Below are 26599 nucleotides of genomic sequence, written 5' to 3'. Positions count from 1 at the left end.
CAAAGAACTGGAAACATAAAAAAATAGAAAATATATGAAATCAGCATTGATGTTTGACGTTGTTTCCACTTTTGGTTGAGCACAACTCCTTCGAAGAAACCATGTCGATAAGAGAGTTCTTATCGTCATCCATATCAATTGTCCAAATCCAAACGCCGCCCAAATTAGACTTGTTCACATAATCAATTTTCTCGGAAATGCTCTTTTCGTCTTCAAAAGTCAAATAGTTTTTGGTTTGTGGGTTGTAAATGTAAGAAGACTTTGATTCTTCATCCCACGTTGCAGGTGTCAATTCCCACTTTTGATCTGCTACAGTCCATCTTGACATATACGGATTTCCAACTGCTTTGTTGTTAGTCAATTTTGCTCTTCTGATGATTTCTTGTCCTGGGTCGACAGCTTCTTTCACATTTCTCCATAATCTTGCGAAGAAGGGAATGACAATGTTGAATCTGCTTGGCTGTTTCGTTTTGCACGCGAAATATTTCATAGTAGAGTCAACACAAAACTGCTTTCTGCTGTCGAGAGTAGAATATAATGGAGCAATTGGTCCAGCTGGAGTACCCCATTGGTTATCCCATGGTCCATGATAATCCATTGCGAACACATTGAAGAAATCCACGTCGTCCAATGATTCTTCCAAATCGTATGCCATTTCCCAATTAGCAATGTTTGGTGGAGGTAGAGTCAGAGAAATCAGATACGGCTTGTCTTCAGTTCCTTTTAATTTTTGGCGCAGTTCTCGAACGAACTCGATATATTTCCATTTGTCGTTTTCTGTAGCACCCTTCCAGTACAAATCGACTCCATGTATCTTGTGTTCTTTCAGAAATGACACGATTGAATGGATGAAAACTCTGAAATTTCAAACAGTCATTTATCCCAAGCCTTCCTATGAAACCTACTCTTTCTTTTCCGAGTCTTCTGTTACTGACGAAAAATGCTGCGAATTCTTTTGTCCACCGATTGAGATCATCACTTTTACATCCGACTGCACACTTCTCGATTTGTACTTCAAACTCATAAATCTATTCTTTGACATTTCTGTTTTGAATTTCAATTTCCCTTCGTGAGTCATTTCCACATATGCGAAAACTGCATGAGTGAGTTTCGATATTTGATGTTTCGTGATATCGACTGACTCGAATTCAGTGTAGTATCCGACTACTCGCTTTTCACATGCTAGTTGTTCTGAAATTTCAATATGTACTTGAGATTGTATTGTGTTTACTCACTGGGAGAAGTATCACGTTTTGATGTTAAGCTTTTCGGCTCCGCACGAACGAAATCATCTGCAGGACTCCGAGAACTCCGGTAATTTTGAGAAATAGAATAGCCTGCTGTGAAGAAGACTCCAACAAAGAAGAAAACAGCAACTCCATATAAATACTTGGTATTTCTAGACTTTTTTTCTTCGATTATTTCACCGTCTTGGTTTTCATTTCTGCAAAAAATTAATCATACAGTAACTTTCATCCTCTGAACTCACTCAGGAAGTTGACTGAAGACGACCTCCTTTTGAGGTGTCCTGTTCTGATGAAACGACATCTGTAAAATAAATTGAATTGATATGAAATCAGCTATTAGGAAAAAGTGGACAAGACCAATTAACTCAACTGATTGGTCTTTTTCATCTGATTGGAAATCAAATGACAGTTCTCATCGTAAAAGAAAAAAGTAGGCGTTGCTTCAGAAAAGATAAAGAAAAACCTTGTAAACAATCTATTGCTCATAGTTAATTTTGGAGAAGGGTACAAACCGGCTTTCTTGTTTGACTCATCCTCCAAATCGGAACAATCTATCTGTTTCGGTCATGTGAACCCAGACCAATTGAAAGAAGTTGTTGTTTACGGTCTGAAGAGAGAGGTCAACTTGTTGTGACAGCAAGGAATGAAACTACACATTGCATACGCTCAGAAATAATTTATTTAAAATATAAAGAATTGTTAATTTCAGTCGAACGACCAATAATCAATCGCAGTAATCATATTTAACAACATCCTCACTGCTAGTTTTGCAAAATTCCTCTGAAGAAACCGCATTCAGAAGACTGTTCTCATCGTCATCTTGATCTACGGACCAGAGCCAAAAGCCTCCCAAATTCATCTCATTCACAAATTTCACTTTTTCAGCTATGCTTTCTCTGCTTTCAAATGCAAAGTATGTTGCCGATTCGGGATTGTATATGAACGAACTTCTGGATTCTTCATCCCATGAAGCATTGCTTATGTTCCATCCATTTTGTTTCAAAGTTTTACGGCACATGCTGGGAATTCGATTTGACAGACTTTCCACCCTTCTGAATGCATCGTTTGTCGGCTCAACTGCATCTTTCACACTTTTCCATAACCTTACAAAGAATGGAATTGCGATGTTGAATCTACTCGGTTTTTTAGTTTCACAAACAAAATATTTTACTGTTGACGCCACATTGAAGTGTTTTCTCTCATCAACTCCGGAATACAGAGGGGAAATCGGAGCGGCTAGTACAGTTGAGTGATAAGGAGATGGTTCGTAATAATCCATTGAGAATATATTAATGAAATCAGCATACTTCAAAAGCTCATCTGGATCCATCAAAACTCCAAGTTCAGGTATTGGTAAAGTGATGGAAATCGTATATTTCCTGCCTTCTTCTTCATCCAGTTTTCGTCGGAGATCTTTCAGAAGATTCAAATGATTTCTATTCATTACAATTGGTTTCCAGAATAAATCAACACCGTCTATCTTGTATTTGTTTAGAAATGAGATCACTGAATTCAGGAAATTTCTGAAAGTACAATAAATTTGATTGAATAAATCATTACTTGCTCCTCACTCTTTTCTCTCTTTATTAATTGCAATGGATTGGAAATTCTTTGAATTCTCCTCTCCGCCAATCGATACCATCACTTTAACATCTGTCTTCATATTCTTCGATTTGTATTTCAAGCTCAGGAACTTCTCTGTCGACCGATCATTCTTCAAATCCAGATTTCCCTCCCATGTCATTTCCACATATGCAAAAATCGCATGTGTCAATTTTGACAGTTCCAATTTTTTCGCATCTTTTAATTCTCTTTCAGAGTAGAATCCAACAATTCGTTTCTCACAGGATAGAGGTTCTGAAAAAAAAACATTATTTCACGTTAAGAATGAATAGAAAAACCAGTGCTCACTAGTAAATGGAGATACCGTAACAGGGTATGAAGTACTGACCGTAGGAGTTTCAGTAGCGTTTGTAGTGCTGTCGGTAGATGTTCCTATTAAAATTAAGGAATGAAAAAAGGAAGAAAAAGTTATTACCTGTTGGATAAAAGAACAATATAATTGCTGATAATCCCCATGCCGTCAATCCGCAGAAGAACAAAACGAGTATTACTATTCTTGTGGTTTGACAACAATTGAACTCTTCTTGTCTGAATTTTACATCTTTTTACAATTAGCCAGAAAGATAGACATACCTGTTGCGAGAGTGTTTGTTCAAAGGACGTCTCTCGCTGTTCTTTGACATTTCTGGGCAGTTGTTGAAGTTACTGTCTAATTGGTTTTATGGCGTAATCTCAGAGATAAAAAAACGAAATGGAAGGTAGTTTGACTTGAATGGAACAAAACCGATACTTATCAGTTCGACGTTATGAAATTTTGTCAAAAAGTTTATAAATTAAAGTTTCTGTGATGAGGAATATCGGTGTGACCTAACAAAAACAACTGGGGGAAAGTGATTGTGAAGGTGAGATGAGAGGAAATCATTTCTTACAGACATGAGTCACATTTTTCTTTGAGAAAATCTAAGACGAAGTTATTGAAAACTTGTTTGGAGGAATTCTCGAAAATCGAAGATAAATATGAGATTTTATGAAGTTTTGCAACTTTCAGAGTCTACTTTTTTCTTGTAAAACAAACAATAGCTAGCTGAACTTTTGTTCTTTTTTGATAATCGGTTCTTATTTTTCTATCATGGGGGGAGGGGGGTCATCTGATTGCGAGTTACTTGTGAGATGTGGCTGAAGCGATCTCTTATCTTTTTCTATTTTTTGGAGAATTTTTCTTGGTTTTTATGTTCTTTTTTGGATACACTACAACGGGGATTTTCGCACGACCAAAACCATTCAATCCGATAGATTTTCTATATTTGAAATGAACGAAAATAAATAAAAACGTTCTGTACTGTCTCCAGATTACCTAAGGGCAACACAGAACTTATTACAATTTGGTTTCAAATTGAAAAGTTCAATGTCGAGCTCAAAAGTGGGTGTCAGCGGAAGGTCGAAGTGCCTACTAGACCGTTTTCACCCATCTGAAATATTCACTGTTTCAGAACTTCTAGAACTGCATATCTGTGATCCCATTACGTTTTCTGTAACTTTCCGGTAGAGTAGACCAAAGCTTCATAAGGAAAACTTGCAATGGATTCGTTGGAACATTGCTTTCCTGTAGAGTGACTCATTGATCGGGATAAACAAGAAAACAACATTTTTAAAATTGTTATTTTCGGTCTGAAGAGATAGGTCAGCTTGTTGTGACAGCATGCTTTATGACAGCAACTACACATTGCATACGCTCAGAAATTATTTACTTAAAATAAAAAGAATAGTTCATTTAAATCGAACGATCAATAATCAATCGCAGTAATCATTTTTAACAACATCCTCACTGCTAGTTTTGCAAAATTCCTCTGAAGAAACCGCATTCAAAAGACTGTTCTCGTCATCATCCTGATCGACCATCCGAATCCACACACCTCTGAGATTATTCTCATTAACGAATTTCACTTTTTTCAGCTATACTTTTTTTGGTTTCAAATGCAAAATAAGTCTCTGATTCTTGATTGTATATGAATGAACTTTTGGATTCTTCGTCCCAAGAAGCATTGACGATATTCATTCCTTATTGTCTCAAAGTTTTTCGAGTCTTCATTTTATAGGGATAGCCGCCGTAATATCTGAACGCTTCCTTGCCTTCCTCAACGGCATCTTTCACTTTTCCGTATAATCTAACGAAAAAGGGAATAACAATGTTGAATTTTATTGGTTTCTTCGTATCGCAAACAAAGTATTTCATCGTCGAGTTCACATTGTTGTTTTTTCTACCACGAACTCCAGAGTACAACGGTGAAATTGGAGTAGCAAAGGCTGACGTCTGTTCATAGTAATCCATCGAGTAAACATTGATAAAATCAGCTAAATTCAAAATGCCGAAGGGATCCATCGAAATTCCGAATTTTGGTTCAGCCAGCGTGATTGAAATTATAAAATTTTTATTATCACTTTTTCCTTCGTCGTCAAACTTTTGTCGCAGGCCTTTCAACAATTTCATATAACTTTCGTCCAATGTGTTGTCTTTCCAGTACAAATCAACACCGTCAATGTTGTGTTTTCTGAGAAATTCCAAACTGGACTCAATGAATTTTCTGTAATGAAAAATGATTAGTATTGCTAGTTTCAAGTTGACTATCACTCTCACTCTCGTTTCTCCTTTCTTTTTGTTATTTTATTGAACTCGTGTGAATTTTCGACTCCTCCAATTGATATCATCACTTTCACATCGAATTTCACACTCTTCGCTTTCTTTTTCAAATCTGTGAACCGATTCGTTCTGTTAGCACTGCTTAGAGTGACTACCCCCTCCCAATCAACTTCAGCATTAACGAATACGGCATGAGTAATTTTAGAGAGTTGCACTCTTGTTATTTCCTTCTGTTCACGATCGGAATAAAAACCAACAACTCGTTTTTCACACGATAAAAGCTCTAAATAAGTGATAGCAAAGTTGTAAATTGGAGTAAAACATCTTACTAGGCGTGGAAGTTGTAGTCGCCGGAGTTGTGGTTAATGTAGAAGTTTCATTTGAATTAGGAAGATATGAAGCTGTAAAGTATGAGAATTTAATTAATAGGAGAAAACATTACAGTATACCTTGTTTGAGACGAAGGAAATACAGTAAAACTTGTTGTAAACCAAATGCTATAATCGCAACAAAAATTACTTTAACAGTATTTTTGCATCGATCGTTTCGTCTTCTGTTGTTGTTCAACATTTCTGTACAAGCCTTATCTGATTACCCTCACAACGTCGCAGTCTGCCGATTCAACTGCTTGACAGATAAAGTCAGAGACAACGATGGAATTAGGAAGGTTATCAATTAGGGTTTTCAAAAAAGATGTTAGCAATAAATCGAATTGCTAATGATAAATTGTCAAAAACATCGTCATGTCTTTGATGTGATTTTTTGTTTTGTAGTTTTGGGAACCACTTTCTCGGTTGACGAAAAAACAAAAAGTCGAGTATTAATAGACCAGAAGTATGAGAACAATGTGTGGCTGAACTTTTGTCCCCGTCTCTCTCTTCTCTGTCATGTTGAGATAACCTGCTAGTGTACAGTATACGAAGCAATCAAACATTAAAAGTAATTTCATCAGTTTCATCAATCAGTAATACAAAATATATAGAAACAAGTCGATCGAAGATTAAATAAATCTTGAAAAAGTGTATTTTAAGTGAGCAGTAAATTTAGAAGTGTGTTATCTTCATCATCTGTATGAACAGACCAAATCCACACACCTCCCAAATTCTTCTCATTCACATACTGCATCTTTTCAGCCAAGCTTCTCTCATCTTCAAAAGTCAAAAAAGTCTTCGCTTCAGGATTGTATATATAGGACGTTTTTGTTTTTTCATCCCAAGATGCAGGTGTTAATTTCCATCCTTCATTCTTAGCAGTCCATCGATCCATATACGGTACTCCTTCTACTTTTCCATCTTTCAGTTCCACATCTCGATATACTTCGCTCTCTTTCAGTTTCTCTCCAACGTTTTTCCACAATCTCACATAAAATGGAATAACAAGATTGAATTTCTCGGGCTGATTTGTTTCGTCAATGTAATATCTCATTGTATAATCCACGTTATATTGTTTCCGAGGAGCGCCTCCTGAATACAAAGGCGCTGATGGACCAACTGGTTTTCCCCATTCATTTGGCCATGGTGCATAATAATCCATCGAGATAACATTTATAAAGTCGACATACTTTATGATTTCATCCAAATCGAATCCAGACTCCCAATTATCGATTCCAGGCCGAGGAGCCATAATCGATATCACATACTGTTTGTTGTCTAGTTTTCCTTGTGCATCTAATTCCTCTCTCAACGTTTTCAAAAATTGCGAATAATGGAATTTGTGGGTTTCGGGTGGTGTTCTCCAGAATATGTTGACTCCATCTAACTCATTTTTGTTGATGAACGATATAATTGAATTCACGAACTTTCTGAAAAAACAACTTTTTTCTGCAGTGTTCAAAATATTCACTTTTTCAAACTTTCCATAACCGATGGAAAGTGATTCGAGTTGTCCCATCCTCCAATTGACATCATGACTTTCAATTTCGATGATTTTTTCTTCATACTCTTAAGCTTGGCCTCAATATTCTCTTTGAATTCTAGATCTCCTTCAGAATTCATTGTAACACAAGCAACAATTGCATGAGTCAGTTTAGAAAGTTGAGATTTCCTAATATCTTGTGCATCGAATTCACTGTAATATCCAATCACACGTAATTTAGAAGACGCTGAATCTGCCTGGATAATGTCGAAAGTGTCAGGGGAAGATGTATCATCTGGAACAAATTTACGGTAGACACTGACAAGACACTGAGAAAATTTTGATCTAAAGGATGAGGGAATTACCGTTTCCAGGGACGTTACTATCCGGAGATAATCGTGTTTCCCAAATATCTACCAAAAAGAAAAAAGTGACAGCCATTCCAATCGCCACAACTCCACAGAAAAACAGAACAAAAAATATGATTGTTGTTGTTTTGATACAGCTCTCACTTTCCTCGTTGTCTTCCCTGTAAAGAATACGAGATTGTTTCATTATGAGGTTATTATGGGGTTATGACATGTAAAAGTGTATTTTTATACATATTTCTCCTTATTCACAAGCAGCAAAAAAATCTTTTTAAAATTTATTTTTCCCCCATTTTTCTACATAAGCATGTCGAGATGCTGTTAGACCAACAGTAAACTGAGATTTGTAAAAAATAATTTCTCGACGCTCGTAATAAGAAAAAATGTATTAAAATACAAAAAAACAAGTCCCATAAACCCCAAATCACTCTACTTGGACGTTTCTAAAAACGGCTGCCTATGTGTGGCGACTTCAGCAGTAGACAATGTTGAAGGCATCGATATGAGTGGAGCATATAGACGAGATCGTGACAATCAATCATTTATAAAGAGAACAATATGATGAGCAAGCTAATTTGATTGTTATTGTGTCCAAAACGTACTGTGTGTGTGGCATGAGACCACCCATGATTCATATACCGGTTCACCTGTTAACAATACATATCAACTTCCTAAGCGAGTTCAAAGGATGAAGGTTACTGTATGATTAATTTTTACGGAAGTGAAAACCAAGATCAACATGAAACCCCCTTAAACACATCTGTTCGGCACTTGTATGAAAAGCGCCTCCTGAAATTTCAGTTATTTTTTTTTAAATCAGTTATACAACATTATCCGTAGAAGTTCTGCATGCTTATCACTCAAGATTCTTGATTGGTGATTTGACTCTTGTCAATATTATTTCCGGCTTGTTTTTCCCGACGATGACAGTATTCCTGACTGGACACTGATCAAGGTTGACAAGAAAACCTTTTTTGTACTACTAAGTCATTAAATGTGAGCAATTTATTGTTGTTTTCATTATTCAAAGTTATTCCTCATTCTTCATGAAGCACCGCCCCCTTTATCAGATTGGATAAATACTGTCGCTTTATTATGTATCATTAAATAAGACCAATATTTGAAAGCACCAATCAAAGTACCTATCAAAACAACACCATCAGAACCAAACATCAAGAAAACGTTATTCATCATGCAATCTATATCCAGTAGATAGAAAAAAATCTTAATACTATGGATAATGATTATGCATGTTATAGAAACCTTCTAATCAGTCGTACTTATATTCATGAATAGTTTACTAGAGTTTGAGTGAAATAAATTGTGGCTGTTCATTTTTTATTATAAAGAACTGGAAACATAAACATAATAATAGAAAATATAAAAAATCATCGTTGATGTTTCACCATATTGATGAGCGAGTTCTTATCGTCATCCATATCAATTGTCCAAATCCAAACGCCGCCCAAATTAGACTTGTTCACATAATCAATTTTCGCGGAAATGCTTTTTTCGTCTTCAAAAGTTAAATAATTTTTGGTGTGTGGGTTGTAAATGTAAGAAGACTTTGATTCTTCATCCCACGTTGCAGGTGTTAATTCCCACTTTTGATCTGCTACAGTCCATCTTGACATATACGGATTTCCAACTGCTTTGTTGTTAGTCAATTCTGCTCTTCTGATGATTTCTTGTCCTGGCTCGACAGCTTCTTTCACATTTCTCCATAATCTTGCGAAGAAGGGAATGACAATGTTGAATCTGCTTGGCTGTTTCGTTTTGCATACGAAATATTTCATAGTAGAGTCAACACTAAACTGCTTTCTGCTGTCGAGAGTAGAATATAATGGAGCAATTGGCCCAGCTGGAGTACCCCATTGGTTATCCCATGGTCCATGATAATCCATTGCGTACACATTGAAGAAATCCACGTCATCCAATGATTCTTCCAAATCGTATGCCATTTCCCAGTTTTCAATATTTGGTGCAGGTAGAGTCAAAGAAATCAGATACGGCTTGTTTTCAGTTCCGTTTAATTTTTGGCGCAGTTCTCGAACGAACTCGATATATTTCCATTTGTCGTTTTGTGTAGCACCCTTCCAGTACAAATCGATTCCATCTATCTTGTGTTCTTTCAGAAATGACACGATTGAATTGATGAAAACTCTGGAATTTCAAATAATTGTTTATCCCAAGCCTTCCTATGAAACCTACGCTTTCTTTTCCGAGTCTTCTGTTACCGATGAAAAATGCTGCGAATTCTCTTGTCCACCGATCGAGACCATCACTTTTACATTTGATTTTACACTTCTTGATTCATTCTTCAATCTCATAAATCTATCCTTTGCAGTTTCGTTCTTGAATCTCAATGCTCCTTCATGAGTCATTTCCACATATGCGAAAACTGCATGAGTGAGTTTCGATATTTGATGTTTCGTGATATCGACTGACTCGAATTCAGTGTAGTATCCGACTACTCGCTTTTCACATGCTAGTTGTTCTGAAATTTCAATATGTACTTGAGATTGTATTGTGTTTACTCACTGGGAGAAGTATCACGCTTTGATGTTGAGCTGTTTGGCTGGGACCCTGTGTAGTTATTATCCCCCACTTGACTAAAACGGTTGTTCTTAACCAATGAATTCAAAAGTGTACCATCTTCATCATCTGTGTGAACAGACCAAATCCACACGCCTCCCAGATTCCTCTCATTCACATATTGCATCTTTTGAGCCAAGCTTCTCTCATCTTCAAAAGTCAAAAAAGTCTTCGCTTCAGAATTGTATATATAGGATGTCTTTGTCTTTTCATCCCAAGATGCAGGTGTTAATTTCCATCCTTCTTGCTCAGCAATCCTTCGAGCCATATTCGGTTCTCCTTCCACTTTTCCAACTTTCAGTTCCACATCTCGATATACTTCGCTCTCTTTCAGTTTCTCTCCAACATTTTTCCACAATCTTACGTAAAATGGGATAACGAGATTAAACTTTCCAGGTTGTCTGGTTTCCTCAATATAGTATCTCATTGTATAATCCACGCTGAATTCTTTTGGACGATCGTTTTCGCAGAATAACGGAGCTGATGGCCAAACTTTATGTCCCCATTCATCTGGCAATGGTCCGTAGTAATTCATTGAGAGAACATTTATAAAGTCGACGTTATCAATTATGCTATCCAGATCAAATCCACTTCCCCAACCACTTAATCTTCGTCGTGGAACCACGATAGATATCACGTACTGCTTGTCGTCTGTCCTTACTTGTTCAGACAGTTTCTCGCTTAGTGTCGCCAGAAATTCTGAATAACGAAACTTAGATTCAGCTGGTTTTTCCCAGAATATGTTGACTCCATCTATTTGATGTTCTGTGATGAATGAAACAATTGAGTCCACGAATTTACTGAAAATGATAGTAGAGAGTTGGCAACCAAAGGCGATTTTAGAGCTTACTTTCTCGAACTTTCCATAACCGTTGAAAAGTGTTCCGAGTTGTCGTAGCCACCGATAGAAATCATGACTTTCAATTTGTTTTCCATTCGCTTTGATTTATTTATTGTACTCAAGAACTCCCGCTGAGCAATATCATTTTTGAAATGAAGTTCTCCTTCAGAATTCATTGTAACACAAGCTACGATTGCATGAGTCAGTTTTGAAAGTTGACTTTTCCGTATATCGTCGAATTCGTTATAATATCCAATTACTCGAATCGGAGAATTCGTTGGAAATGGTTGAATGAAATCAACATTTTCGGAGCGGAGAAGTGAGGAACTTTCTGAAATAAAAGTTCGAAATTTTTTTTAATTGCAGAAGTTATTAGGTCTTCATTACTCTGTATTTTCATTACTAACCTCTTTCTGAGTATTCCGATTGTGGAGAAGCTGCTGTAATCAGCACATAGTCGTGATTGTTGCCCTCATTCATTTTTGAACACCGGCTTCGAATCGAAAAGAAAATAACTAAAAACAAAATGAGTTTACTACAAAAGAAACGAATGATAGAACTGAGGCGGGCTGAGCAAAGTAAACATTCTTCGGGACGTTTTATTTTACAAACAAGAGTGAGGAAATTTTGAACTTGAGATTTCGCTTACTTGGCTTATCACCATAAAAATTCCAAATGACAGCAGAAAGACCAAATGCCAAAACTCCGCAAACGAAGATAACTACAAGAATAATAGTTGTCGCTTTACAAAAACCACCACGAGAAAAATGTTCACTCTCAGCGAAGTCAGTCAGTCTATAAAACTATACATTGATTGTTGCTTAGAGGTGCAGCTGAGCTGAGTGCAGTTATTAGTGATTCATCGGATTGGAATCTGTTTTGTCTTGGTGCCATTGTTTCGAAAAAGAACTGTCGAGAAAAAAGATATATTGTGAAATAGTTGCGCTGATAAAGAGACAGAAAAACTCAAATGGTTTGTATGTTCTTGAGAGGAGTAAATACGGTTTGGTAGGTAGCAAGAGTTTATTTGATTAAAATATGTTGTTGTTTGAGAGATACAAGAAATTTCGTGGTAAGGTAGGTACATATAAGAGTATATTACTTTAAAAAGAGTGATTCAACATTTATAATTAACAATATTCTTCTCTACTGTCGAGCATTCTTTATGATTGAACACAGAACCCAAAAGACTATTCTTGACGTCATCTTGATCTACAAACCATATCCATACACCTCCCAAGTTCATTGATTTCACATATTCCATCTTTGCAGCTATACTTTCATCAGATTCGAAAGTCAAGTAGGTCTTCGCAACTGGATTCCAAATATATGAACTCTTTGTTTCTTCATCCCATGTTGCATTAGAAATCTTCCAATTCTCATGCCCTACAGTCCATCTTGACATGTAGGCGTCTCCTTCTGCTTTACTATTTTTTAGCTCGACGCGGCGGAACATTATATTTTCAGGTGATAATGCTTCTTGAACATTTTTCCATAGTTTTACGTGAAAAGGGATGACAATATTGAATTTGGAAGGCTGGGATGTCTCGCACACATAGTGTTCCATACTGTAATCTACATTCTTTTTCACGTCAACTTTAGAATACAATGGAGATGATGGTCCTGTTGGATTTCCCCATATACTGTCCCATGGTCCATAGTAATCCATAGTGAGAACATTGATAAAGTCCACATTTTTCAGAATCTCGTTTAAATCGAATCCGTTTTCCCATCCATCTATTCCAGGTGCTGGAGCAGTTACGGATACAATGTATTCTTCGTTTTTTAATTTCGAATTGTACTTAAATTCATTCAAAAATCTAGTGAATTCATGTTTTTGATACTCCTTTGGCCATTTCCAAAACAAATCGACTCCATCCAATTGATATTCTTTGAGAAACGATATGATTGACTCAATAAATATTCTATAATTGAATTCAATTGAACCACTTTTTCCCAAAATTGAAAACCTACCTTTGTTTCATAACATCCATGATAACTTTTGGAAAATTAACCGAATTATCCGGTCCACCTATGGAAATCATGATTTTCAGACTAGACTTCAATGTCTTCGATTCTTTTCTCAAATCAAGAAATCTTCGTTTCACTTCCTCATCTTTGAATTGAAGTGTGCCGTCAGCGTTCATACGAATGTAGGCAAAAATGGCATGAGTCAATTTTCGAAGTTGAGATTTCGTTATTTCGGACAGCTCGTTTTCAGAATAGAAGCCAACAATCCGTTGATCACAGTGGTTCGTAGTTGGATAGGAAACCGAGGCGCTAGTGGAAGTGACATGCTCTAAAAAAACACTTTGGAAAGCGTTAAAGACCAGAAACTAATACAAAAGAATTGTGTTTAAAATCCGTCAAATAATAGCCTTCAACTCACTTTTCAACACAACAACTTCTCCTGGGGGAGCGGAAGTTGACACGGTAGAAGAAGGTTGTGCTGTTAATTTTTCTGTGAAGACTTCTGAAGGAAAGTTTGAGGAACCTTCTGGAAATGATGAATCTGAAAAATCTTTTTAAACGAAGGAGAAAAATTCTTACTTTTATCTCACTTTTATCTAACTCTAACTTCTCGACTACAAAGAAAAAAGTAAAAGCGAGTCCGAGGGCCAATACTCCACAGAAAAACAATACAGAAGTAATGATTGTTGTTACCTTACAACAACCAGAGTATTCAATCGAATCCTCGTAATGTCTAAAGAAAGAGTTTTGTTAATAAATAGTAGCAAAATAATTCTACCTAGAAACTGGCAGTAATAACGGCTGTCTTCTATCCACACGTTCCGCAGAAGGCATCTTGTGAAAAATGAGAGAATTGTATCAATTCTAACAGAACAACAATTATCGTGAGGAAGATAGATAGACAATCGATTGAAATTCTCGATGAGTCAGTTCGTTTTCTGTTATATTTCTTTGTGGTAGTGATCGACATTAGATATTTTATAAAATGGATAGATTTCCCATGAAAAACCAACTTTATCATCTTCATGTAAAAACCAAAATATCAAAACACAAGCATCGAGAAAACTGTTTTTCTTCAATCCTAACCAGTTTATCTTCTTCACGTGATGCGTGAAAATAAGATGTACTCATTCATAGTACAAGGACGCTTTCAAACTTTTTGGGAGTTTCTTTGGAAATCATTAATTTTGTGTTTGTTTTAAAAATTTTGATCTTGTGCTTCAAATGAATAAATCCTTGATTACCATGTTGACTTCTGAATCGGATGGTTCCGTTTGATGTCATTTCGAGATACGCAAAAATTATTTGAGTCAACTGTTCCAATTGTACTATTCTTCAGAATTTTTAAAATTAAATTCAGAGTTAACAAAAATAAGTAAATTAATTCTATCACGAATCATTTATCCAAAATCATCACCAAACCATCACCAAAAAACTGACAGTATTCAATGTTTCGAGACAAACCATCAGTATTGAATACTGATGTTTCGAGTACATCTCCCAACATCCGTTCTAGTTTTCTTCTGAAAATGAAAACTGAATTGAATTATGGGTGTTCATAAAGCAACTCACTGCGACTCTGTTTTCTTCGATCCCAAAAGCAATAAATCGATTTGCTAATGATAAATTGACGAAAACATCGACATCTTCAGTATGATTTTTTATTTTGTAGTTTTGGGAACCACTCTGTCGGTTGACGAAAAAACAAAAGGTCGAGTATTAATAGACCGGAAGTATGAGAACAATGTGTAGCTGAACTTTTGTCCCCGTCTCTCTCTTCTCTATCATGTTAAGGTAATCTGCTAGTGTACAGTATACGAAACAACTGAACAATAAATTCCAAAGTAATTTCAACAGTTTCATCAATCAGTAATACAAAAATATATTTAAACAAGTCGATAGATTATTTCAAAATCTTGAAAAAAGGAATTTTAAGAGAGCAGTAAATTTAGAAGTGTATTATCGTCATCATCCGTATGAACAGACCAAATCCACACACCTCCCAAATTCTTCTCATTCACATACTGCATCTTTTCAGCCAAACTTCTCGCATCTTCGAAAGTCAAAAAAGTCTTCGCTTCAGGATTATAAGTGTAAGATGTCTTTGTCTTTTCATCCCAAGATGCAGGTGTTAATTTCCATCCTTCATGCTCAGGGGTCCATCGATCCATATACGGTACTCCTTCTACTTTTCCATCTTTCAGTTCCACATCTCGATATACTTCGCTCTCTTTCAGTTTCTCTTCAACATTTTTCCACAATCTCACATAAAATGGAATAACGAGATTAAACTTTCCAGGTTGTCTGGTTTCTTCAATATAGTATCTCATTGTATAATCCACGTTATATTGTTTCCGAGGAGCGCCTCCAGAATACAATGGTGCTGATGGACCAACTGGTTTTCCCCATTCATTTGGCCATGGTGCATAATAATCCATCGAGAGAACATTTATAAAGTCGACATGATCAATGATGCCATCCAGATCAAATCCAGACTCCCAATTATCGATTCCAGGCCGAGGAGCCACGATAGATATCACGTATTGCTTGTCGTCTGTCCTTCCTTGTTCAGACAGTTTCTCGCGTAGTGTCGCCAGGAATTCTGAATAACGAAACTTAGATTGTGCTGGTGCTTCCCAGAATATGTTGACTCCATCTATTTGATGTTCTGCGATGAATGAAACAATTGAGTCGACGAATTTACTGAAAATGATAGTAGAGAGTTGGAAACCAAAAGCGATTTTAGAGCTTACTTTCTCGAACTTTCCATAACCGATGAAAAGTGTTCCGAGTTGTCGTGACCACCGATAGAAATCATGACTCTCAATTTGTTTTCCATTCGCTTTGATTTATTTATTGTACTCAAGAACTCCCGCTGAGCAATATCATTTTTGAAATGAAGTTCTCCTTCAGAATTCATTGTAACACAAGCTACGATTGCATGAGTCAGTTTCGAAAGTTGACTTTTCCGTATAATAAACGTATCATAAAATTCACTATAATATCCGATTACTCGAATTGGAGAATTCGTTGGAAATGGTTGAATGATACCAACAGTTTCTGAAATAAAAACTGCGAAATTTTTTAATTTACAGATGTTATTAATGTCTGTATCTTCATTACTAACCTGTTCCTGAGAATTCCGATTGTGGAGAAGCTGCTGTCGACAGCACATAGTCCTCATTGTTGTCATTCATTTTTGAACACCGGCTTCAAATCGAAAAGAAAATAAATAAGAACAAAATAAGTTTATTACAAGAGAAACGAATGATAGAACGGATGCCTCCCGAGTAAAGTAAATATTCAACGGGGCGTTTCAAACAACAGTACGGACACTTTGAACTAGAGATTTCACTAATTTGGATTATTATTAAAAACATGCCAAATGACAGCCGAGAGACCTGAAGTTTTTAGTGATTCATCGGATTGGAATCTGTTTTGTCTTAGTGTCATTGCTTCGAGTAAGAACTGCTGATAAAAATATGTATTGTGAAATAGTTGCGTTGATAAAGAGACAGAAAAACTCAAATGATTTGTCTGTTCTTGAGAGGGGTAAAAACAGTTTGGTAGATAGCAAGAGTTTATTTGATTAATTCAGGTTTTTGTTTGAGAGATACAAGAAATTTCGTGGTAAGAAAAAAGTATTGGCCTCTCTCTTTACCGATAAAATATGTGTCTGTCGCCGATCCTACCACCCTTCCTACTGAACCGATTTTCTTCAAATTTGGACCAAAAGATCCGAAATTTTCTCTTAATGATGCCCGTCTATTTTTTAGTTAGTATAGGTCTCGACTAGGTCACTAGGTGAAAAAACGTGGTTTTCAAGCCTTTCAGTGGCTTTTGTTTCCGAAATAGGGAAATAGGAGTTCACGGGGGAGATAATTATAGAACATTTTCATTCTTCAAATGAATTCATTTCTTCAAATTTTCAACACGGGTGGTGTAGAAAAAGAGGTTGAGCAGCCGTTAGGCTGCGTTAACCGACTGGTAACCATACTCCCGCCATACTTGTGGGAAAGAGGGTGAAGAAAGGAAAGTGAGAAAGTGGTATGTATAAAAAAATTGAGCTTTTGACAACTTTTTTATGATACAATTAAAACATTCATTGAGAAGAGGACCATACGAAATATAAATGACAAGGCTATCATTATCCTTTATTCTCCCCAATCCCCAGACAATTCTTAAATTTATCAAAAATTCTAAACTCCCTTTGATTGTTTCAGTTTACCCCGAGTGTTGTTAAATTCAGAATTAACAAAAATTAATAAATTAATTCAATCACGAATCATTTATCCAAAATCCAACCATCACCAAAAAACTGGCAGTATTCAATGTTTCAAGACAAACCATCAGTATTGTTTCGAGTACATCTCCCAACATCCATTCTAGTTTTCTTCTGAAAATGAAAACTGAATTGAATTATGGGTGTTCATAAAGCAGCTAACCGCCACTCAGTCTTCTTGGATCTCAATCTTGGAATAAAAAACTTCCTGAATTTCCCTATGAACATTGTAATGGTTACAGCTACTATCATGATGAACAGATTGATTATAATGTAGATTCCTAGCAATGGTATTGATCCAGTTTTTGGAATTTTGTCAGCCATCACTCCGAGAATAAATGTCATTGTCATTATATTGGTAAGACCAACGTTGAGCTGAAATGTTTTTCAAATGGTACAGTTTTATGCATAATTTACCTTTGAAATTTTATCTGTGTTCTTCATAAAAACTCCAACAATCGACATAGCATTGATGACGAATGACGGAAATACTATCATATAAATGTAATACATGGGATTTCTTCGTATTTTAATCTCAAACGTAGCCAGTTGCATGTCACTCATCCCACCATCGTTATAACTCAAGACATCCATCCGGTTTGTCAAATTTGCGAGATCCCATTCAGAATTTCCCTGAAATCTGTTGAAGAAATACGTTTAGGAGGTGTACTTATACCATTTTCCCCCACATTGTCTTATTCTTGATTCCTTCATAAATTTGGCTGAACATCTGGATGTATTGAGTGAAAAACAATGGCATTGAGAACTGAATGACACAAGTTTGAGAGTCGAATGGAAACTTTGCAACGTTCAAAGGGCAGTTCAGAGAGACTCGAAGTGATAAAGATGTGTACACATGACCTGTGTTTTCTACAGTAACCATACGAAAGTCTTGGTCACGGAAGTCAGCGATATCGTTTCTGAAGTATTTTAAATCCCATGAGAAAGAATCTTACGTCTTACATCATGAACATGTTTATTGTCGGGCTCCAAACTCTTTCCTGTCGCATATGAAGCATTGAAATCTCATCGTATAATGAAGGATTCCAAGCAAGTCGGGGATCGTACCAATGCTAAAAAACTGGTTTACTGTAGCTAGTCAATCTTTGAATTCTAACCTCTGCCATTTCCATAACCACTGAAACCTTTTCCTCTGGCTCGACGACTTCCACTAGTTTCAGATAATAAAGAAAGATGGTGTAGTTGTATCGTTCTGGTGCAAGAGGGTTGTAACCGATTGGCTTAGTGATATCAACTGAAATTTGTTTAGAATTGGAGACGAAGTTTCAGAATCAGTACTAGAAAAACTAACTTTTTGAGTAAACTGGTGCAATAGTATCGTCGTATTCATCGAATAAATCTTTGATCAATATTTTTTGATGATTCAAAAAGTTACTCCATTCAGGAACTGAAAATTAGATTATTCAACCGGTATATGAGCCGGTTAACTTACCGTAATAAGATGCATTCTCATAAAAACATGTTACAAATCGGACAAGAAAAAGGGAAACATAGAAAAAGTAGTTTCTCATATTCCTTTTTATGTGAATGCACCATAAAAACGTTTCGCCGTCTGAATCCCAAAAAGCAGAGAACACAGTGAAATTCGATACTTCAAAAAAGGTTCGTTGATGTATATTGTGCTATTTGATCTGGTTACCCAAAAAGAATTTCATAACTTCTTTTTAAAAACCAGGTAAAATCATTCAGAACTCGCGATTTGCGAAAATTCGAACGGAACTGATAGCTAGCAGTATTCAGAACAAAGACAGAACAAATAGTACAATTTTATTTTATGACAATGACTTGAATTACAAAAGTTCATGAGCCACGAAGACAATTATTTGAATTGGAGAGACGAATCAGACGAGTTATCGGAGTTAGCAAAGTGATATCAAATTGGAGTCTCTCTGTTGTTGATCTGAAACAATATGATCAAAAATCATAAAAGCGTTTCAAACCCTTACGCTCTCCACAAGAATATCTCTCTGACGTTGGAGAACATCGATACGTTGAACGAGAAGGTTATGTTCAGAGATTGGACAAGATTTGCGAACGACCACTCCTCGATTTGTCTGGAAACTTAGGATTGACTTTTCCTAAAATCGTATTTAAAACTCACCATATCCATTACCTTTTCCTGGAGTGCCATCTTCTCAGTTTTCTCCGCCAAACACTTCTTTTCAGTCATCTTTCTGGAAATCTTCTCTTCTCTCAACGCGTCTTTCACTATTCTTTCCGCCGCCTTCACTTCATTTTCATATCTCTTTCTTTTCTCTTTTTCCAACTTTACTGAATTTCTCAGTGATTCCAACTGTTCGTTCAGCTCGTCAACTTTCTTCTGTTGCTCCGCCATTTCCAGTTGCAACTTCTGATTGTCTTCACTCTTCTCAGCCAACATCTGAATTCCACGTTTCTTCAAATTACTGTATTTTCTCTGTAACGTCTTTATTTCATCGCACTTCAGTTTTGATGATTGCTCGATTGCATTGAGTTTAACAGTAAGAGAATCACAATTTGATGTCAACTCGGCGATTTTGAATGTATTCTTTTGTCCTTCATCTTGAAGTTTCACTTTCAAATGGGAGATTTCTTCGTTTTGGCCAGATAACTTTTTAGAAAACTCTTTGATATTCTGTTCTAGCGATTTCTGTTCACCTTCAAGTTCATTGACTCTTTGTTGCTTATCTTCAACATCAATCTCCAATCTTTTTGTTTTCTTTTCCTCTTGCTCCAATTTCGTTGTCCACTCCTGAATGTTATCTTGGAGAAGTTCTCGTTCCGACTTCATTTTGACCGATTCCACCTCTGCCAGCTTTACCGCGTTCCCATATTTCTTCAACTTCTCCTCATAAAACCCGTCCAAATGCTTCAGTTTCTCCGTCAGTTCATGGATCTTTACTTCGAGAGCATCCCGTTCTGCCTCTAACTCAGCAACACTGGCGTTCTTCTCTTCCTCTTTTTTGTCCAACTCTTTTCTATGCTTCTCTTCTTGTTCCACCTTCATCATCAACTCTTCAACTACATTCTGAAGAACAATCTGATCCGAATCCCTCATTTCTTTCTCCTTCATTTCGTTTTCTAATTTCTTGACCAGCTCGTCATTCTTATTATACTCATCTTGCAATTTATTTCTCCAGTCTTGGATTTCTAGTTCAAGAGTACTGTAATTTCGAGAAACTATTGAAAAACACTCTTCCTGTTGTTTCATTTTATTCTTCCATTCTTCTTTCTCTTTCTCTTCTTGACTCAACTTCTTTTTGAGGTTTTCAATCACCTCAGCAAGAGCATCCATTTCAGATTTCAAACCGACTGTTTCCACCTCTGCCTTCTCCATTTCTCCTCTGTTTTGCTCCACCAGCTCCTCATTTTTCTTCTCCTCTTGCTCTAACTTCTTCAACAATTCCTTTATTTCTTTTTGAATCAATTCAAGTTTTGGATCCGATCCCTTCTTCTCCTTAGTCAATTCCTCCAACACCTCTTTATTATTCTTTTTCAACTCCTCATATTCAGACTTCAACTTCGAAATCTCCACATTCTTCTTATCATCTGCTTCCTTCTTCTCCTCAATCTTCTCCATGACAGTTTTCAACTGAACTTTCATTGTATTACACGTTGTAACCAGATCTTCGTACACATTTTTGTCAACCACAATCGTTGTTTCCTTACTTTGCGACGTGTCGTTATTGTCGACTTCACTGGAAATGTATGACTGTTCCAGGTTGAATGACCTACAAAACAACAAACATTCAAAGTTTTTTTTTTGTTCTTATAACTCACCATTCGTCTTCAAACTCGAATAAGCAGTCTGTTGCTTTGGTGGTTGATTATTTGACATTTTCGTTCAAAACTTTTATAAGTACAAGGAAAATGAGAATAATGAATGGAAAATTTGTTTTTGTGAACTTTCAGGTGCTACAGATGAAATGGTGCACGTGAAAAAGCATTTAAGTTTTTTTGGCGAGAAAAGAGTTTGCTTTTTTTATTCTCTGCAAAGATCCGGATTTGAAAGGTCCTGTGTTTAATTTGAATCTGAGATGAATTTTTCCAATTTTTTGTTTAATTTTCTGACCGTCTCAAGTCCTCTTAGCAATTCTTGCTCATCTTTTTTTCGACTGTTATAAAGGTTCTACTAAGCTAGATCAGAGGAAGATGAGTCATTTACTGTCCATTATTCCTCAGTGTTGGTCTATTTTTCATTCAGAAATTCAACGATTGCTTTAGTTCAGAGCAACTTTATTCAAAAAGTAGAAAAGGTTACAAGAAATCAAACGATCATTCTCTCGGTTTCAATTTCTTTCATCAAATCGTTTTCTTCTCCGGTCAAAAATTAGATTTCCTGTCATTTACGGTCTTCTTTATCAATCACGTTCGTATGTTTGTGTATGAGAAGATGTGGAGAGAAGCGAAGAAAACGATACATTTTCGATTTGTTTTTGTCAAATTCACTCTATTTGATTCACTTGTTATTTTCGTTTTTCAGGTGATTATCGATCTTTTTTCTTTTCTAGTTACATCTTCTTTTTTGTTATTTTTAAAAGTGTATTTTAGAATCATCAATTTTTCCGAATAAATGAAGTAATCAAATACAAAAGCCTCACAAATGATGTTCCATGGATTCTTGCTGTTTTTATTTTTCCTGATTATTGCTGTTTCTTCGATAACTACCAAGTTAGTAACTAAAATGTATCTGAATCAGATGAAGTTTTCCGTTTCAGAAATGGCACATCATCAGCATCTCGCAGATTCCTCCGGTCTACCTCTGAAAATGATACTGTAGAGAAGGAGCCACAAAACGGATCAATGTTCAAAATTCGAACAACTGTATTCTTCTTTATTTACGGTTTTTTGGTTCTTCTGGCTTTTATTGGATTTCTGGTCTGGAGACTGCGTAGATCGAAGTTTCAAGCACAAAAGAATAGCTCGTGAGGGATAAAATTACAAAAATGATTTCTTCAAATCTTGAGTTTTTCAGAGCTCTAGCCAATATCTACAATGACATGAGGGATACTGGAGAACCGATCCCTGAAGATCTAAAAAATTGTCCACTTAACGATAAACTTGAGTACCTTCCATATAAAAAACAATACGAAATAGCTGATGAAAATTTGGAGAAAAGTACTTTGTTAGGAAAAGGGAACTTCGGAATTGTGAGAAAAGGATTGTTGAAAATGGCGGATCCAAAAACCGAAGAGGAGGAGAAGAAGAGACTGACAGTTGCTCTCAAATGTGAGCTTTTCAATTTCAGAAAAGTTTAATTTCTGTAATTTTCAGCTGCCGCCAATCAATACGATATTGCTCAAACGAGCATGTTAGCTTCAGAGCTAAGATTGATGTGTGCAATTGGAAGATTTCCAAACGTTTTGGCTCTGGTTGGTGCGGTTACCGTCGATTTGAGAAAGTGAGTTTTTGATAGATGTAAGAGTTAAGTTTATATCTGTCAGAGGAAAACTACTAATTGTTACGGAGTATGTGGATTGTGGAGATCTTCACAAATATCTGAAGGATCACCGAGACATCTTTGAAGATCACTTGGTTGTGGATAAGAGTGAACCGAATAGTTACTTGACACCATTGAGTTCAAAACGGAAAACTTACATGTTCAAAACTGAAAATGGAGAACAGGAAAACATGATAAACGAGAGTTTGGAGTCACTGACGACATCAGATTTACTATCTTTCGGATTACAAATTGCTAACGGAATGCAGTACTTGGCTTCTATTCCGGTAGAGTATCTGACTAATTGCGTCATCCCCATCGTTATCAATTTTCAGATGGTTCATCGTGACTTGGCTCTCCGAAATGTTCTTCTCAAGAAAAACAAAACGATTCGGATAGCAGACTTTGGAATGGCTAGAAAATATGAAGATAACACCTCGTACTATCGGTAGCCACAATTCCAGTTTTCATTTTTCATACCCAACATTCAATTCCAGAACTAAAAAGACGAAGGATGCCCCGGTCCCAGTCCGTTGGATGTCTCCAGAAGCTTTCTACGGCATGAGATTCACCCAACAATCAGATGTTTGGTCCTTCGGAATATGTCTCTATGAACTTTTCACATTGGGTGGTCTTCCATATCCAGATATTCAATCAGAAGATGTGTATACCTATATGAAAAGTGGAAGACGATGTGAACAGCCTGATCATTGCCACGTAGAATTGTGTGTCGTGATATTTTATTAATTTCAACTTCTCTCGGTTTTCAGATATGATCTCATGAAGCTATGTTGGCAACAAAAGCCCGAACTCCGACCAACGTTCAATGTTATCGTGGAATATTTTATGGAGCATATGAAAAAGTCAGCGAAACAGGTACTCTACAATTGTCGCGGTTGTTCTATAAATATTTGTATTTCCAGCTCCTCGACTATGTGGAGGAAATGCTGCGAGTTGAAGCGGATACACAGAGGAAATTAGATGACTGGATAAGTACAGATCGATCGATAACTGCATTGTAGTTGTTATCTTTTTAAATGTTTGACACAATGAATTTGTATTTTTATATTGCAGAAACTTAATTGAGTTAGTGGGAAACGAAATAATACAAAAACTCGCATCATTTCTCAAAAATGCTCTAACATTAAAACAAACAAGAACACTCAAGAGAAACTACTGTTTCTCTATCTTTCCAATCGGTTTTCTCTCTGGTTTGCTCTCACTTGAGCCTTCAAATCACTCTTATGTTTGCTCGTTCCAATTTTACATTCACATCAATAAACTTTAATCACAAATCAGTTAGGCAACAACAACTATTTTCTCAGATTCTTCATCGCCTTTTTTGAAACAAGACAATACCATGAAATAGAAAAATTGCGAAACCGTTTTATTCATTTTCTGTGTCATATCAATTACGTCAAAAGGCATTGCTGATTACTCTCTTTGTCTCGACAAGGTTACTACAAGATTTCTTTTTTCTTTTCACTGTTTTCTATCTCTTCCTCTCTCAGTTCTCATGTTTTTGACTTGAAAATTTACTTTTTTTAAGACTGACAAGATCTAAAGTATCCGACATCAAGCGTGAATGGAAAACAGATCCTATCCCGAAACCACTCAATAATGAGGGTTTCTCATTTTCTCCTAGTTTTCACTATTCTAATTATTTATGTTTATTCGATACCAGTACAGAAGTGAGTTTATATTTATTAGCGTTCAAATTTCATATGTGTTCAGGACCCAAGAAAAGTCCGATTCTCCTAACTTTATCTCATCGCTGATAGAAAGATATCGAAGAAGTACAATAGTAGATGCACCAATGAAATGGAGATGGTTTCTGTTCATATTTCTATATGGTCTTCTGATTATGCTATCAGTAATTGCTTGTTTTCTATGGAAATATTATAAGTCAAAGAGGCGATCAGCTCCTCCTAATAGGTGAGTTCCCAAATAAAAAACTCACTTTACATGAATATTTAAATTTAGAAGAACCGAAGCAAGTGATGCAACTTCTGGTGGGCAAGAGCCTACACCTGATCAAATGTCTTTAATTTCAAATGATAGTTCAATTCTAGAAGAACACTTGAACAATGAGTTGGACCAAAAGGATTGTCCAGAAAACTTAAAAGAGCTTCCTATTCATGAAAGAATTTACTACCTGAGCTACAACTCCAAATACGAAATTGACGAGAAGAATTTGAAAAAAAACAATATTTTTCTTGGAAAGGGTGAATTCGGAATGGTATACAAGGATAGCCTCAGAAAAGCAAACGGAAAAAAACGAAAATGATCCGTCGGAGTGGATAGATGTTGCGGTAAAAAGTGAGTTTTTTCTTTCAGTGAACACTTTCTGATTCAATATTATTTTAGAGTGTACCAGTTATTTTGACAGGGAGAAAGTACAAATGTTTTATGAAGAACTGAAAATTATGTGTAAAATTGGAAGACATCCAAATGTTTTGGCTCTAGTCGGTGCGACAACCACAAAAATGGGAGCGTGAGTGTTTCTAGACATTTTATTTACTAAATGAATTACATTTTGAAGGAAAAGAACTCTCATTATCACTGAATTAATCGAAGGAAAAGATTTGTTGGAATTTCTGAGAAAAAAGAAAGAAGAAGAAAAATATGTGGATAAGTTTGTCAATTCAGAAACTGGGGACAGTGGATATTTGTTACCAAACAGCTCGAAAAGAAAGAAGGAAAGCAATATTCTGGACGACAATTTAGATGTTATATCTACTTTTGATCTACTTTCTTTTGCTTATCAAATTGCGAATGGAATGGAATATTTGGCGAAAGTCCCAGTAAGTGGTAATTCTTTATAAAATTCACTCAGAAACTCATTTCCAGTTAGTTCATCGGGATTTGGCACTGCGTAACGTTCTTATTAAAAACAACAAGATCATTCGGATATCAGATTTTGGATTGTCGAAACGTCACTTAGACAACAAGGAATATTACAAGTAATCAATTGCAACTCCCGACGAAACCAAAGTTTATGATTACAGACCAAGAGATATAGGGAGTACTGAACTTCCAATTTGTCACGTGTCTCCAGAATCTTTCAAAAGTAACAAGTTCACACAAAAATCAGATGTTTGGTCGTTTGGTGTGTGCTTATTTGAGATATTTTCATTGGGGAAAAAACCTTACGAAGGACAAAATAAATCTACATTAATCGAGTACCTGGATGAAGGGAATCGCTTAAAAATTCCCGACAATTGTCATCCGGATGTGTAAGCTCAAATAAACAAAAAGTATGTTTCAAGTCAAATCAAATTTTAGCGCTAACATAATGAAATTGTGCTGGCACTCTAATCCAGACATTCGTCCAGATTTTGCAATGTGCAAGGAATATTTTGAGAGTCATCTAGAGAAATCTGCAAGAATGGTGAGTTGATTTGAATAAGAAATAAACAAAAAAGATTGATTCAGCTGCTTACTGAAATAAAGCAAAAACTTCAAAACGAGGCAGTCGAACAAGAGAAGTTGGAAGACTGGATTAAGAAAGATGGTACACTTCACAACAATTCTAATTGATCTGAACATCTGTACAACTTTTTGAAAGTGATACTCTACTGATATTTTTGCTACAATTAAGAGACAATTTGCTCCGTCGGAAACATGTTTGAACTTGTTTGGATGGGTATGAAACTATCTTTTTCTCAGTTTTTTTTCATCACCGTTAGTCTCATTTCAATTTGAAGTACCGGTGGAACCATATCGTTATTTCCCTTTTCTGTACAAATGACATATACAGTCCTCCACATAAATATAGGTTCACCCCCCAAAATGACCCG

The 26599-nt window shown here is 36.1% G+C and overlaps 9 protein-coding genes across 9 annotated transcripts; 1 reads left to right on the top strand and 8 right to left on the bottom strand.

Annotated features, from left to right (window-relative positions):
• Positions 1–40: 40 nt before the first annotated feature.
• Positions 41–1548, bottom strand: GCK72_005192 (uncharacterized protein; the record flags this gene model as incomplete). The annotated part of the gene is made up of 4 exons (XM_003117414.2): positions 41–857; positions 906–1191; positions 1236–1444; positions 1490–1548. 4 exons carry the CDS (start codon positions 1546–1548, stop codon positions 41–43), a joined length of 1371 nt encoding a protein of 456 aa, XP_003117462.2.
• Positions 1549–1971: 423 nt separating this feature from the next.
• GCK72_005191 (uncharacterized protein) lies at positions 1972–3493 on the bottom strand (the record flags this gene model as incomplete). Its single annotated transcript, XM_003117423.2, has 5 exons — positions 1972–2770; positions 2819–3104; positions 3159–3242; positions 3286–3398; positions 3444–3493. The coding sequence occupies 5 exons, from the start codon at positions 3491–3493 to the stop codon at positions 1972–1974; spliced, it is 1332 nt and encodes a 443-aa protein (XP_003117471.2).
• Positions 3494–4869: 1376 nt separating this feature from the next.
• GCK72_005190 (uncharacterized protein) lies at positions 4870–7857 on the bottom strand (the record flags this gene model as incomplete). Its single annotated transcript, XM_053725075.1, has 6 exons — positions 4870–5392; positions 5446–5731; positions 5778–5849; positions 6543–7202; positions 7301–7597; positions 7668–7857. 6 exons carry the CDS (start codon positions 7855–7857, stop codon positions 4870–4872), a joined length of 2028 nt encoding a protein of 675 aa, XP_053589269.1.
• Positions 7858–9058: 1201 nt separating this feature from the next.
• On the bottom strand, positions 9059–11586 carry GCK72_005189 (uncharacterized protein; the record flags this gene model as incomplete). Its single annotated transcript, XM_053725074.1, has 5 exons — positions 9059–9833; positions 9882–10167; positions 10212–11065; positions 11116–11437; positions 11514–11586. 5 exons carry the CDS (start codon positions 11584–11586, stop codon positions 9059–9061), a joined length of 2310 nt encoding a protein of 769 aa, XP_053589268.1.
• Positions 11587–12223: 637 nt separating this feature from the next.
• GCK72_005188 (uncharacterized protein) lies at positions 12224–13911 on the bottom strand (the record flags this gene model as incomplete). The annotated part of the gene is made up of 5 exons (XM_003116912.2): positions 12224–13031; positions 13081–13405; positions 13496–13618; positions 13668–13810; positions 13856–13911. 5 exons carry the CDS (start codon positions 13909–13911, stop codon positions 12224–12226), a joined length of 1455 nt encoding a protein of 484 aa, XP_003116960.2.
• Positions 13912–15008: 1097 nt separating this feature from the next.
• On the bottom strand, positions 15009–16274 carry GCK72_005187 (uncharacterized protein; the record flags this gene model as incomplete). Its single annotated transcript, XM_003117161.2, has 3 exons — positions 15009–15780; positions 15831–16137; positions 16205–16274. The coding sequence occupies 3 exons, from the start codon at positions 16272–16274 to the stop codon at positions 15009–15011; spliced, it is 1149 nt and encodes a 382-aa protein (XP_003117209.2).
• A 1081-nt stretch (positions 16275–17355) lies between these two features.
• On the bottom strand, positions 17356–18891 carry GCK72_005186 (uncharacterized protein; the record flags this gene model as incomplete). The annotated part of the gene is made up of 8 exons (XM_053725073.1): positions 17356–17473; positions 17523–17734; positions 17777–17992; positions 18036–18279; positions 18323–18432; positions 18478–18614; positions 18672–18767; positions 18813–18891. The coding sequence occupies 8 exons, from the start codon at positions 18889–18891 to the stop codon at positions 17356–17358; spliced, it is 1212 nt and encodes a 403-aa protein (XP_053589267.1).
• A 362-nt stretch (positions 18892–19253) lies between these two features.
• On the bottom strand, positions 19254–21197 carry GCK72_005185 (uncharacterized protein; the record flags this gene model as incomplete). Its single annotated transcript, XM_053725072.1, has 4 exons — positions 19254–19280; positions 19327–19434; positions 19482–21090; positions 21136–21197. 4 exons carry the CDS (start codon positions 21195–21197, stop codon positions 19254–19256), a joined length of 1806 nt encoding a protein of 601 aa, XP_053589266.1.
• A 3222-nt stretch (positions 21198–24419) lies between these two features.
• Positions 24420–26339, top strand: GCK72_005184 (uncharacterized protein; the record flags this gene model as incomplete). The annotated part of the gene is made up of 9 exons (XM_053725071.1): positions 24420–24490; positions 24534–24734; positions 24783–25024; positions 25167–25293; positions 25342–25603; positions 25650–25762; positions 25808–26035; positions 26085–26190; positions 26235–26339. 9 exons carry the CDS (start codon positions 24420–24422, stop codon positions 26337–26339), a joined length of 1455 nt encoding a protein of 484 aa, XP_053589265.1.
• Between the last annotated feature and the right edge of the window lie 260 nt (positions 26340–26599).

The sequence above is a fragment of the Caenorhabditis remanei genome, chromosome II (assembly GCF_010183535.1).
Source record: "Caenorhabditis remanei strain PX506 chromosome II, whole genome shotgun sequence".
Lineage (NCBI taxonomy): Eukaryota > Metazoa > Nematoda > Chromadorea > Rhabditida > Rhabditidae > Caenorhabditis > Caenorhabditis remanei.
Note: the sequence above shows the minus strand (reverse complement) of the source record. Positions and strands in the feature narration are given on the sequence as shown.